This window comes from Chenopodium album, chromosome 17 (genome assembly GCF_948465745.1).
Source record: "Chenopodium album chromosome 17, dcCheAlbu1.1, whole genome shotgun sequence".
NCBI lineage: Eukaryota > Viridiplantae > Streptophyta > Magnoliopsida > Caryophyllales > Amaranthaceae > Chenopodium > Chenopodium album.
Window position 1 is genome coordinate 34,186,130 of NC_137850.1, and position 14,543 is coordinate 34,200,672.

The 14,543-nt window shown below is 32.1% G+C and overlaps 2 protein-coding genes across 2 annotated transcripts; both read right to left on the reverse strand.

Annotated features, from left to right (window-relative positions):
- Positions 1–397: 397 nt before the first annotated feature.
- Positions 398–1,763, reverse strand: LOC145588850 (uncharacterized). Its single transcript, XM_081645448.1, has 3 exons — positions 1,385–1,763; positions 1,170–1,274; positions 398–984 (listed from the first exon to the last, which is right to left on the reverse strand). The coding sequence occupies exons 1-3, from the start codon at positions 1,761–1,763 to the stop codon at positions 398–400; spliced, it is 1,071 nt and encodes a 356-aa protein (XP_081501574.1).
- A 12,000-nt stretch (positions 1,764–13,763) lies between these two features.
- On the reverse strand, positions 13,764–14,336 carry LOC145588851 (uncharacterized protein At1g08160-like). Its single transcript, XM_081645449.1, has one exon. The coding sequence runs from the start codon at positions 14,334–14,336 to the stop codon at positions 13,764–13,766; it is 573 nt and encodes a 190-aa protein (XP_081501575.1).
- Between the last annotated feature and the right edge of the window lie 207 nt (positions 14,337–14,543).

The following is a 14,543-nucleotide window of genomic DNA, read 5'->3' on the forward strand; positions in this document are numbered from 1 at the left end:
TTGACCGCCTCTATAGTAGAGCAAACCTCGACATTTAAGTGACAGTCAAAATATGAAGAAAGATATGGATTATATGGGATTACCCATTTATTATCCATAATTGTCTTTCGAATTGTAACTGTTTCTCCTGTGTCTCTTCTTCGATATAATGGATATCTATCGCTGCTATTTTTGGTTTCATCACAGAACTGCTTCGGATAACCATATTTACAGCGGCCAGGACTTTCTTTGTGCTTCATGCAAGGACATTCTGGATCCAAATGACCGCATGGACCATGCATCATGTGTTTGAGTATGATTTTTCTAAGATAGGCATTGTCAACAGATGGTATCTCAGCACATACAAATTTATCAAAATCAGAAGGGCATTTGATTTTGTGCTCTTGCTTTAAAATGATTAAAAATGAGCGTAAGGTAAGCCTCTCTTCTGGAATTCAATCACATAGATCATTGCAGCTACCTCTCCAAACACTTTTTTCTTTTTTATCAAATGCTTTAAAGCTAGAACTTTTGCTCTAAAAATTCTTGCAACTATATCTGGTATATCCCGTGCTTTTTCTCTAACAGCAAGCTCCTGTTTGATTTCAGACCAATTAGCATTGCAAGTCATTGTAATGAATAGATCAGGCTTACCAAAACGCTGAACTAATGACATTGCATTAAGGTATCTTTTCTTAAGATCTCGAGGACCACCAATGAATGTTGGAGGTAAGATCACTCTACGGCTAACATTTGCTGCACAATTCTCTCCACAATCAATAGTATCTATAATTCCTTGATAGAGATCTGCTCTTATAGTTTGCTGATTCTTACGAAAGAAATCTAACTGAGTATTCTCTACTTTTACATACATATCCACTATATATTGCTGGAAGCATCTGCCTGATTTCAGTAGCAGATTATTTGGCCTGCATTGAAGCTTGTATGCGTAGTATTCCCTTGCTGAAATGTTTCTATCTGTCTTTGAAGAACCTCCATTTGCACCTACAAATACACCCTTTTTTTGTTAGTTAAAAACAACAGAAACCATAGACAATAACATGGGAAGGTATATCTGTTCAATAACTGTATGCAACCATCCAATCTCCTTTTTTTTAAAAGTGAAAGTGATTTTGTATCCTTTTGGCTTTTCTAAATAATAAAGGTAAGAAAGCAGACATACGTCTTACTTCTTCCTCCAGCAATTCCTCTGTTGTATGAACAGTGCATGAAGACACAGGATCTTGATGTGATTATAGCTGTTGAACTCCACCATGTGCCATCTTTTTTAACCCCTGAGTCCAACCACAATCACCATATGGAAAAAGGAGCGGGTACTGCAGGGGATCATAACAGCCATGGTAATGCATTATCCTATGACATGATTTTTTTTCACATAAATCACCTCCAGATGACTCATTATGTGATGAATCATCTTCAATAGAATCATCTTGAGTTGTGTTTTTCTGAAATGCATCCTTTTTTGCTATCACCAAAATATGAGGACTTTCTGCCTCATTGAAAGATGTATTCTCTGGCCAGATGACAGCAACTTCATCAGTGGAAGGAGCATTGTAAACACGTTGATCTGGTACAGTTGTCTTGTTTATCAAAATTTGCGTAGACTCAGTAATTTGGATCTCTCTCAACGAATGGAAGAACTTGGCATAAGGATTGACCTCAGTAACTTTCATCAAAATAGCTAACACATCTTGCTTAAGTTCTGGAAAACAGCCTAATCGCTTCTGAGCTTCAAGCTGTCCATCATAGAAATAGAGCTGCATGTACTTAGGCCCTTCCCTTCCAGGAAGTAGATAGGGAATATAATGATATAGCTGACCATGCAACTTAAAAACATAAATCCCTTTTTTGGTCTTAGCATCATATTTTCCACCTAGCGATGTAAATGTAAACAAATTGTTATACAATCGTATGTATTGCCTGAAATGCTTTTCATCCTCATCCACAGAAGTTAAAGCCTCACAAGCTCTGCAGGATAATCATTTGCAGCAATCCTAACCTCACCATTACAACAGCAGAAGTGTGGTGTTTCAAAAGCAAATTTGCGTGCCCTACACTTAGAACATTCAGTAGGACAAGGGAGCTGATATGGTTCTGCAGGTAATTTCTGACCAATTGTTGCATCAGGGGTTTCTGCTCACCATAAAAAATTGACAACACACTCATATATGTATATATTAAGGAACAAGTAAAACCGGAATAAAATACTATATGACTCCAGACAAATGCGATTACTTGTAACTGGAAGCCTAGTCTTCGGTATCTTTGCACGTTTTGTAGCAGGCTGAGCCTGTAAGCTAGAAAAGGAACAGGAACAGAACATTTTACTCTCATTGGCTTATTTTTTGTAAGGCTCAGAAGTAACTACTGTTAATACTAATCTTTCTGTAATATAAATAAAGCATGTCCATGTATACATAATTTTACTTTAGTTGATTTCTTTGTCTATATACATACCTGTTCAATTCATCCTGACATCCAGACTCTAAACTTTTAAGGCGTTTAGTGTTATATCCCTTCAAAGATGATGGTTCTCGTAAGAGACAATCTATAACATGCTCATCAAATAAAATGTTCGGAATAATTAGTTTTAGAGTTTGAATTAGTTATGAAGCATAAACAACATGGTTTAGAACATACTCATATTTGAATAGCTATATACGAACTACATAGCTACAGATATTCATGCCCTTATTGCAACTCCAAGGGTCTATCAGCTGCAACCCATCAATCCTGACTCTCAAATATGAAATATAATAAGTGAATAAGTAACTAAATAATTCATCAGAGGACCATGAGATTTACTCTAAGAAAATTAATAAAATAAAACATTCTAATAACTTCATTACATTACTTCACCAAATATGAAACATAGAGTCAGCTCCAAGAGAGCTTTTAGCAAAAGAAGCCTTACATAATGGCATCTACCAAGGCTTAACAGCATTAAAAACTAACAATAACACATGAAATAGTCTGAGCATAGTACATCAATTACCTAGCCTAATAAATTAGCAAAAGAAGGCAGACAATACATCCATAAAAACACTGACTTCTACACAGGCACCTAGAGTTCCTAACCCCTAACAAACTTTGCATGCCTAAAACAGCCATCAAAATCTTCGGTACTGGAAACACCGAAACCATCTCACAATCAGAATCGGGAACATGAGCTGTCTCTGCATAGATGTGCTGCAGCAGGCGCTTTTTAGGATGCAAGACAGGTGAAATAGACACAGGAACCTAGAACTCCTGCCCAAGAGGGGTAAGACAATCCTGTTCAATCAGAACTGTGGAAGGCTCTAGCTGCTCCTTAATGCCTAAGACTCGTTCCTTAGCACTTACATAGCTCTCCCTCTCTAAGGTGCATAAAATGGCATCAAACCTAGCTGTTGTAACCTTGTAATTAGCATCAATTAATACAAGATTAAACACATCAGCAAGATAGTCCACAGCCTTCCTAGCTAAGCTCTGCTTTGCTGCAGCTACAGTTGGGCAGTAATCACTAAACAAACAGCGGAAGCCTAGCTACCCCTTCTTTGTGAGGCATGATAGTAAACCATGAAGTGAACTTATTAGGAGAATGTTCAATAGTCTCAATTGGAGTGCATCTTATATCAACAACTCTAAAGATAGCCCTTAAAAGCACAACAAAGTCTACTATAATCTTCTTAGGGCTATTTTCAAGGCCAGTAGCTATTTCTTCATGCATATAGATCTTAGGTTCCTCCCTTTCAATGCGCTCTAACTCCTCCTTCTTGAACCAAAACAATTGGCCATATCGATCGTACATTTGTTTCCTTAAATAGGTCACATCCTCAACAACTATCTCATATTTTTTCACAAGATCATAAACAGCCTATCTAGTAGCCACCTGACAAGATTCCTCTACACTCTTAGTATAGCCACCTATATAAACAGAGGCAATGGGTCCGCATTCTGTCTTTATAACCACACAAGCAATGCTTCCTGGTTCATCGACAAATTGGTAATCTGGATCAGGAAAGTTCAAGTAACTGGTAATTTGCTTCAAAAGAGGACGGAAAGGCATCATTACTTGCGTGGGCAGTAAGTCCATGACCTGTAAACAATTATAAGTCAATCAGTCCATTGATGGAGACGTGATTCTTATTAAAGAACACTCCATTGCAACCACTCTAAGAATTTCACCATAGCCCTCATGCTGAAACTACCAAGAAACACATTTAATTTTCAAGCCCATATAATTTTAATAAAGCCTATAGCAGCAAACCAACTTAGTGTAACATCATAGACTTTCATAAACAGGCAGAAAGTGTCATTAGAATACACCTCCTTAAACAATTGCTAGTAAATGATTATGATACACTTGCTTAAATATTTTTGTATAACACACACACATACAATGTATACTTTTCATGATCAGAGTCAACTATGAGCCACATAGTGAGTAATCATGTTTTATGGGTAACATACAGAACTCTTCCTAACAGGCACAGTTCTTGTACAAAACAGATTACCTCACAGAAAACAAACTATAACCATCACATGCACTTTTCCTCCACATGACTACTATTGGTCACAGAATAACTCAAAAGAACACCCCACTAATGATTCATACAGCCAGCAACCACATTCCATGACAACTGAAGGCTACATCACTAAACTAACCCTCAGAAATCAGCACCTAAAACTCCACCCCAAACACTGAAACGGCTGCTGATCAATCCACTAACAAAAGCAATCTAGGCTATCATTTTGTAATAATAAACAAATATGATTCTCTAAGACCTATGAAAGACAGCAAATTCTCTGTATATATCAAATCTAGAAACCCAAACAATGATTCATGACATATATTCTATCCCATAAACAGAACATTAAGCATTGTTGACCAAACCAATGAAAATAACAATTCACTAATGCCCTATGATCGAAACAGAACAACCTCCCTTCCCTCCAAAAAAACTCAAGCTAACAAAGCACACCCTCCTCCTAACAACACATAGCATGAAAGCAACACCTTATCCAAAAACAAAAACAACAACCACTTTTCTTCTAAAAAAAATTCAGGACTAAATCACAGATGATTAAAGACAAATATCACTACTTGCAAGAATCAGTCCATTGATAAAGCAAATAACTATTCAGTACATAAACTACATTCCATGAACAAAACACACAGCATACATAATATATCCATCAATGTGCAAATTATAACAAAATTGTTGGTTTGTCCCTGTCACAGTCCAGTGGTGTATGGAATTGTCATTTGTCATGGATAGTCATAGCCTGGGTCCATAAAAATTGCTGGCAGCTCTTGCATTAACCATACCAATGTAATAATCAATAAGATACATATGTAATAATTGTGAACAATTACCTGAGCTTTCTTTGTTTAGAATTATATATAGTCAATCTGTCGTAGGCTTTTAGCACACAAAAACAAGAGAAGAAATTAGATGACAAAATGCAAGTGATAGAGAAGGTACAAACAAGATGAATCCTATATATATACATCTAATACAAGCACACACTAAGGTAATAATAATAAATAAATATTACTTTTGTTAACAAAACAGACACAAATTCAACACCTATAGACAGTCAAACAAGCTACAGCTCTAATATAAGCCTTAAAATATGGAAGACCACAGTCACACAAGCAAAGTCTCTCATTGACTGCACTAATCTAACCACTCTTGTAACAAACTCATCACACCAACACTAATCTACCCACAATAAACAACACATACCCTTTAAAACAACCACTACCTGCTCTTAAAAGGGATCAGCAATACTAAGCTACTATCTCCAACTATTTTTTATTTTTTTTTACCAAAGCTTTAAATAAAAAAAAAACAACAACCTGTAAAACCCAAACAAAATTAATGTAACTAAAATACCCAACCTTAAAATTTAAAAAAAACAAATGTAAAACCAAAACCCAAACGAAATTAATTGCAAATAAAATACCCAAGCTCTTTAAATTTTTTTTTTAAAAAAAAAAAACTGTAAAACGAAAAAAAACTGTAAAACGAAATTAATTGCAATTAAAATACCCAAGCTCTTAAAATCTTTTTTATTAAAAAACTGTAAACCAAAACGCAATTAATGCAACCTACTCTGAAAACGCAGTTTTCCCAGTTACTGTAGGCAATTAAAATACCTATTTTAGTGAATTTTAGCAATTCGTTAATAAACCCAAAAAGGAAAAAAAAAAGACAGCAAATTCTAAACAAATAAATAATAGAGGGGCCACACACTCATTGACTACAGAATCCAAATTCCAAAAGAGAGGAAACAGCAAATTAGTTAGCAAGGGAAAAATAAAAACAAAAAAAAAAAGATATTCAAAGAACAAGGGCAAAACCGTCCGAAAAGGAAAAAAAAAACCAGGGCATTTACGAGTGAACACTGTAGATTTCAAACAGTAACCGATGTTCTGGGGCTTAAAAGGGAAAGGATTAAATCAGGGTTTAAGTGAGTGAAATTATGTTCTTTACGGTTCGAAACATATTGACTAATATATAACATATACTATGATCGTGGGTTACAAAAGCATGAATCTGTTTTTAATATTAAATTCCAGATTATATAGAGTACTGATTTTCGGTTTGAATATTTTAAAAATTCATGTTTTAAGGTTTTTATTTTCACTAGCTAATTAAACTAATCATATTATGATTTGTGTGTGTTAGTTATTCAAAGTCCGGTTTCAAATTTATTTATGATTTTAGATTGGAGCTTTAACATAGGAATTAAATGAATTGTTTTTAAGAAAAAAATTAAAGAGTTTTTATTTTATGTATAATGTATAATTTATTTATTGCCCTAGTGCTACGATAATACTACAAGTTTAGATTTTTAAAACTTTATAACTTATCTAAATCGAGAATATTCAGATTATTTTGTAGACTTTTAAGTACTAAAATCTAATATCATATCATATCATATCATCATATCACTAAAGACACTAATAAAGATGATTTCGCAACAAGGCCACGAGACAGCGACACTTGACATTTCTAAAAATATTATATATTTTTATTAGGATTAATATTATATTTTTATTAGGAATAATATTTCCCCAATTATCGTGCCATGTAGGCGACAAATAGGCATTATTGGGCAAAGTATGATGCTAAATTAAATAATCGAATTTTGGATAGATTTTTTAAGATAAAAATGTTGTATATAGTTTTATTATCGATAGATTACTAATATTTCATATATACAAAATTGATAATAACTGTTAATAAAAAATCTAATAATTCCATCATAAAATTCATTTTCAAAAGTTTCTTTAATATAAAGTCCATTTATAATATACTATTTTTGTGCCCGGTGCGTTGCCTGGATTGTATTGTTAATTGAATTTTAAGATAAAACTTTTTATATTATTTGAATATTCTACCCATGGATTAATAATCACCTAGACAATCACATGTTATATATATATATATATATATATATATATATATATATATATATATATATATATATATATATATATATATATATATATATATATATATATATATTCTATCCATATTTTATTGAAAATAAAACTTTAAAAAAATAATTTATCCTACAAAATCTATCGAAATTTGTTCAATTATTTTTATCCTATCTACAAAAAATATATTCAAATAAATCCTATGTATCATAAGATATCCAATTGGAGACAACGTGGCATGACACTTGGTGAACAATAAAAATGCCAAGTGTCACTATCTCGTGGTCTGGCTAAAAGATTAGCTTTATATATTATTAAAATAAGGTTTAATTAGTAAAAAATAGTAATAGAGAAGGAAATTTTGTCAAATAACACCTTTTAAGAGTGATTTGTTGTGAGAAAACACGTTATAATTTTTTTTTTGTGAAAACACACCTAGTACCACTTATTTTTTGAATGATAACACCTAAGGGTGGTTTTAGGCATGTTGACTTGGTTTAACGGCGTTGACCACCACGTGTGAGTCACGTGCGCCGATTTACCCACTTCCCTTCTAAATTTTTACCCTTTCTTTCTCTCCAATTCTATTGTCTCTCTCCTCTCAATTACTCCTTCCCCTGATGCTACTCATTATCATATACCCCACTATTTGCTTAACCTGCACCACTCACACACACCATCCTCTACTCCCCCTTGCTGCTGTTGAAACTAGCCACCAACTCCATCCATCGCCAAATGAACACATAGCCATCAACCACCAATCGCACCCTCATCACCTCTCATTTCTCCACCCATTCAAAGCAACTCACCAACTCGCAACCCGTCACTACCACCGGACCACCGCAGCCAACGCACTATCGGCAGCAAGCGTAATCAGTCGCCCACCAGCAATGCTCCTACCATGGTCAGCAGAAAAATAGCAGCTAACTGCCTCAACCACCTCGACATTACTACTACCTCCATCCTACAAAACATTGTTGGGATTAATTAATCCCCAAATCAAAAACCTTAATTCGAATTTAAAACCCTAATTAACGATAATTCGCAAATTCAACTAAATTAATGGATTAAGGCTTTAATTAAAGCTACTTAGATGCCTCGTAATTATGCCAATTAAGTAAATTTGCAGAAATTAAAGCTCAAAATTGGAGTTCACCTTCTGCTAAGGGGAGCAATAGAGTTTGGGTGGAAGAACAGGGGAAATAAAATGGTTTAATTGGGGAAGAAATTGAGAGGAGAGTGAAAATAAAGTTGGAGGTAAAGAAAGGGTAAAAAATTAGAAGGGAGGGGGGTAAATCGGCACACGTGACTCCCACGTGGTAGTCAATGCTGTTAAACCAAGTCAATAGGTCGGAAAGCGCCTTAAGGTGTTATCATACAAAAAAGAAGTGGTATTAGGTGTGTTTTCACAAAAAAAAATATTATAAGGTATTTTCTCACAACAAATCACTCTTAAAAGGTGTTATTTGACAAAATTTCCAATTGAGAATAAGTAAAAATAAGTTTTAATCAGTAAAATACTTTCAGTTTAGTAAAAATAATTTAAGTATGATATGACATGTCTAAATATCCTACATCATTAAAAGGTTTATATGACCTTATTTAACATTCACGCCAAAAGGTTTATCCTAAAGTTCAATAAAGAACTTGGGCATCGCCCGGGGCACAAAACTGATAACTAATATATAAAGCTAAACTTTTAGTCAGGCCATGGGACAATACACTTGGCATTTTAACTTTTTGTCAAGTGTCGGGCTACATAGTTGACAATTAATTATTAATATGACAAGTAGGATTTATTTGAATATATGTTTTGTAGAATAGGATAAAAAGTTGAATAAATTCACTAGGATAAAAAAGTTATTTTACAACTAAATTTATATGATTTATCAAATTCAAAGAGACTTGTTATTGTGTATGATTGTTCTCTTAAGTTTTAACATGTAACCAACCTTTCCTTAATTGTTCAGAGAAAATGAAAAGAGATCACAGTTTTAGACAACTGTTCTTTTTTTTTTTTTTTTTTTTTTTTGTACATTAATACTTCTAATTTTTATAAATTGTCGAGTGATAATTAATTCACATAATATTCATAAATGGACAAATACGATTGTCAAGTGATTATTAATCCATAAGTAGAAAGTTCAAATAACATATATATTTTAGATAAAAAGTTTTATTTTAAAATTTAATAAACAACCCGGGTATCACACGGGGCACAAAATGGTATATATATATAAACGGGAGTTTTTTCCCAAGATTTTAGAGAGGCATGTAGGATTTTAATTTTTTTTTGTAATATTATTAGAGCGCCATATAGGATTAGTATTTTTAAAGCGTTACGTATAAGATTATGCCACGTAGAATTATTATATTAAAGCTCCATGTAGGATGAAATTAAAGGTTTAATATTATTATAAAAATATAATATTATCTTTTAAAATTAAAATTTTTATCTAAGAGAAATCTAAAATAAAAGAAACAATTTATTTTATTTCGTATATATACAAAAATAATATTGTATTAAAACTTAAAAAATTAAATTCACGAATAAAGATTTTTTATAATCTGAACTTTTGTATCATTAATCATGACTTGATACATGCCGCATAACCAGGGTATAACATGTTATTTATTTTTGTTAACGGGTTTGGGACTAATAAAAAAAACAAATAAGATATGAGAAGTGATTATAATAAAATATGTTATTTTTTTAAAAAAAATATTAATAAAAAAAATGAAATCACATTCATTTATAAAAAAAAAAAATCAGTTTTTTATTAGTTACAAGCAATAAGAAAAAAAATCATTGAAATTAAAAATATATCCTTTCTCCTTTTCCAGCGATATATATATATGATATATTTATTCGCCTAAAGATTAAGTTCTATGTTAATAAAATTTATCCTACATGGCGCTTTAATATAATACAAGTTTGTATATATATATATATATATATATATATATATATATATATATATATATATATATATATATATATATATATATATATATATATATATATATATATTAAAGTTTATCATTTATTCGCCTAAAGATTAAGTTTTATGTTAATAAAATTTATAAACTTTATCACCATTTTAAAACCAGTATTTTTTCAATCCTATATAAACTCATCTAATATTAAAATTTTGCAGGCAAATAAGAATATTTTAGAATTTGAACATCATGAAAGTTTTGAAAGATTAAAAAATAGTAATATTATGTGTTAATATTTTTTTTATTTCGACTAATTATTAAATATTAAGTTTAACTATGAATAAAGCCCGTGCATCGCACGGGTTTGAATCTAGTTCCTTCTAAAAATGGTGTTTTTATGCGTTTTATGATGGAAACTTGTATTACTACTTAATTAGTATGGAGTATTAGTTTTATTGTAAAAAAGGTTTAAAAACAATATGTTGATAATTCTTTTTTTCATTTTTATTATACATTTACCAAATATAAACTTCAATGACACGAATTATGAATGTTAATTCCCAATATATATTTTATATTTAAAAAAAGAAAAGAATGGCTTGAAATTTACCTAATATTTCATATACGAGTCTGGGCCGCATCCATTATCAAGAGAGAGAGTTCACTTCACAAGTTACAAAAAAATTCCTTTCCAAAATCATATAGGTAGATTAATCCTTAACATTATAAAATGTTTAAATATCATCTTTAATTGGACACTTAGGTCCTGTCCATCAGTTTACCTTTTATAAAAATAAACAGCAAAAATAATTTCATTTCAATAAAATAAGTGCAGTTCATTAAAACTAATTTCATTTTAGTAAACATCAGTAACTCTGAAGAAGAAATATAATAGAGAATTAGTAAAAATAATTTCAGTTCAGTAAAAAAAAATTCATTTTAGTAAAAACCAATAACTCTAAAGAAGAAATATAATAGAGAATCAATAAAAATAATTTCAGTTAGTAGTCGTTAGGTGGGGTCCATAGACGGAAAACCCATCGAAATTTTGAAAAAAGTGGGAATCTGAGTAATTTTTTAATTTAAGGGATGGTAAAATAAAATAAAAAAATTAGCGGGTGGTAATTTCAAATAAAGTCTACTATTTGGGTGGTAATTTACAAATTTTCCTAAAAAATATCTTTTAACATTGTGAAAATAATCTTTTCAGATATGTATAAACACACCATGCATCGCATGGGCTTCCATCTAGGATTTTAGATGCATGATTGGTGACATATGTATATAAAGAATAATACTCCCTCAGTTGTCCCGTATATGTTTTACAATAATTATCATGACACGTAGTAGTTTTTGGAGATAAGAATATATTTGGTAAAAAATAAAAATATTGCGAAACGAGGTTGGATCAACACTCAAGCTCTGATGACACGTTAGATAATGTGAAACTCCTTAGATTGGAGTGTATTCCATTGATCAAATATATTGAGTTACAAAGGTGAGTCCTAATGACGTACTCCTTAGATTGGAGTGTATTCCATTGATCAAATATATTGAATTACAAAGGTGAGTCCTAATGACGTTAGGAAATCTCACAAGATAATCACAGAATACAACAAAACTATATCCTTCTTTACAGAATAATATCTAGAATATTTATCATATTCTATCAAAATATAAGTTAGGTTCAATTTTACCATATACAATTCTTTGTTGAATTTGACCGATTTAAAAAAAGAAAGATTTATTACATATTAATAATTTTAGTTATTGATCTACTAAGTAAATTAACATACAAAAAAAATTCCCGTCCAAAAAAAAAAAAAAAATCAACATACAAAATTAATTTTTCATATTATGTATAAAAATAATACTGTTAGTTGAGACGAATACTATAAGAGGGGGAGGGTGAATTGTATGTGAGTTCCTGGTGACTACTTTTATAGAATATAAAACATAATGTAAAGGAATTTGCAATGCACACAGTATTTTACAAGTAAACCTTCTAGGGCCCAACTGGAAGTAAAACCTCGACCCTTTAAGGGATTTCCAAAACCAAACCAATCCACTATAATAGGGCAAACACACGAGTTACAACCTACTATACTCAGACCTTTACTCACAAGTTCCAAACTGAACTTGCTATACAGTAGAACTCTATTCTACCCAACCTAAGTCCCCGACTTAGATTCAATCGCACTCCCTGAGTACTCTCACACTCAGCTTCAACCTTGAAGCTTATAAAACTGTATGCAAAGATATAAATCACACACCCAATAACCTAACCAATACAAACAATTGAAGTCTAGTATATGAAAGGTAAGGTACACATGAAATCCGAAACTAATATGACAAAGTATCAACTTTTGGCTGACATCTTCACCAAACCCATGAGCATGGCTTAAAAGCAACACTTATTTCCCAAACTAGGAATTCTTACCCATCATTCCTAGTTTGAGGGGAAGTAATGAAGGATAGATGAGTAATTTCATATTTATTACTGTTATTAGCTGTTATTAGCTATCTGATATCATTGTAACAGGTGTTAGTAGTAAATTGGCTACTTGTGTTTTGTCGTCCTTTAGTTCTTCCTAGGTGAGTCACTAGGGTAAGATCAACCTAGAGATTGATTCCTCGGTATATATATGTAAGGTCCTGCATTCTGAGAGAATTGAATGGAATAATCACCTTCTAGCCGCCATATCTCTCTCATTCTAATCTTACACTTGCTTTCGTTTCCTCTGCATTTCATCTTTGTTTTCAGTACTAATTGAAAAAACTGAGCATAGCTCGAGCATTAACTAGTTGATAACTAAATATATTCTTATCTCCTAAAACTACTACGTGTCATGATAATAATTGTAAAACTTATATGGGACGACGGAGGGAGTATTATTCTTTATATACATATGTCACCAATCATGCATCTAAAATCCTATATGGGTGAGTTTCCGCCTAATAACTCATCCAATTGACTAGTTGTTGGCCTCACCAAGCGCACCTAACATTGTGATAAGCAAGATGTTTTATTCATACCAAGCATATAAACTAATCAAGCAGATTGATGTTTGAACTTCATGGTCAACTCTTGCACTAATGTTATTATATCTCATGTAAAGTCGTGAAATCTTCACAAAGTGGCTTTTTAGAGTACGAAGATGAACTCCCAATAATATAAAATTTTATTATAATGAAGAAATGAACCTTCGATGACATACATATCATATCCCTCCTTAATAAATAATTATAACTCAAATCTCATTAATTAATGTATGTTGCCGTCCTAAACAAAAAGTCAACACTACACATATCAAATGAATTTACAAATTAAAATAATTGTCAACTCTTGCAACAACAATAATAATAATAATCAAAATTTAAACTAAATCTAAGTTTGAAAACTATCAACATTACAATATGTTTTGTTAAAGGTCTTCCAAGTGGTAAAATTGACTACAACCGGAGAACAAATAGCCTTCAAAAGATACTCCTTTTTCTTCCACCCTTTAACTTTATACTTCACATCAACCCTCACCCTAACCTCCAAGTCCAAATGCCCGGCCATCGTCTCGTTCCTTATCTCCGATGCAACACCCTTATCGGACACCACCACATCGTGTGCAACCGGATGAGCGGTGAAGAATGTGCTATTCCGGTGGTGCACCGTGTAAGGGTTCTCAGCCTCATACGTCAAGCTATAACCATTTAAATGGTACACCGAGACCACGACTTTATTGTACGTGATATCATATTTCGGATCATTGTTTTGTGAATGAACAATGAAGATGAAATTAGCATTGAGGTGGTTTGTTGCGTTGAATTTGTACTCGTTGATGGCGCCTTGCTCGACGGAGAAGGATGGAAACACCATGTGATCCGAATACCAAGCGATGAAAACGGCTGCCCCTCCTAGAAGAATTAAATTCACAATGATGATTATAACACAAACTTTTCTAGCCATTTCTTGTGATCATTTGTGAGATGTAAATATTTTTTGGGTTGAAAATAATATTGATCAATGCAATTGTAAAGTACATATTAAGATTATTAAGCAAGAGCATGTGATTAGATGAAGCATAAAAAGAAAGAGTAAATAAAGTAAAGGTCAACGCAGCTCAAACGAAGGAACAGGGCTGTCGACTGACATAACTACGTGCTAACAAAAACT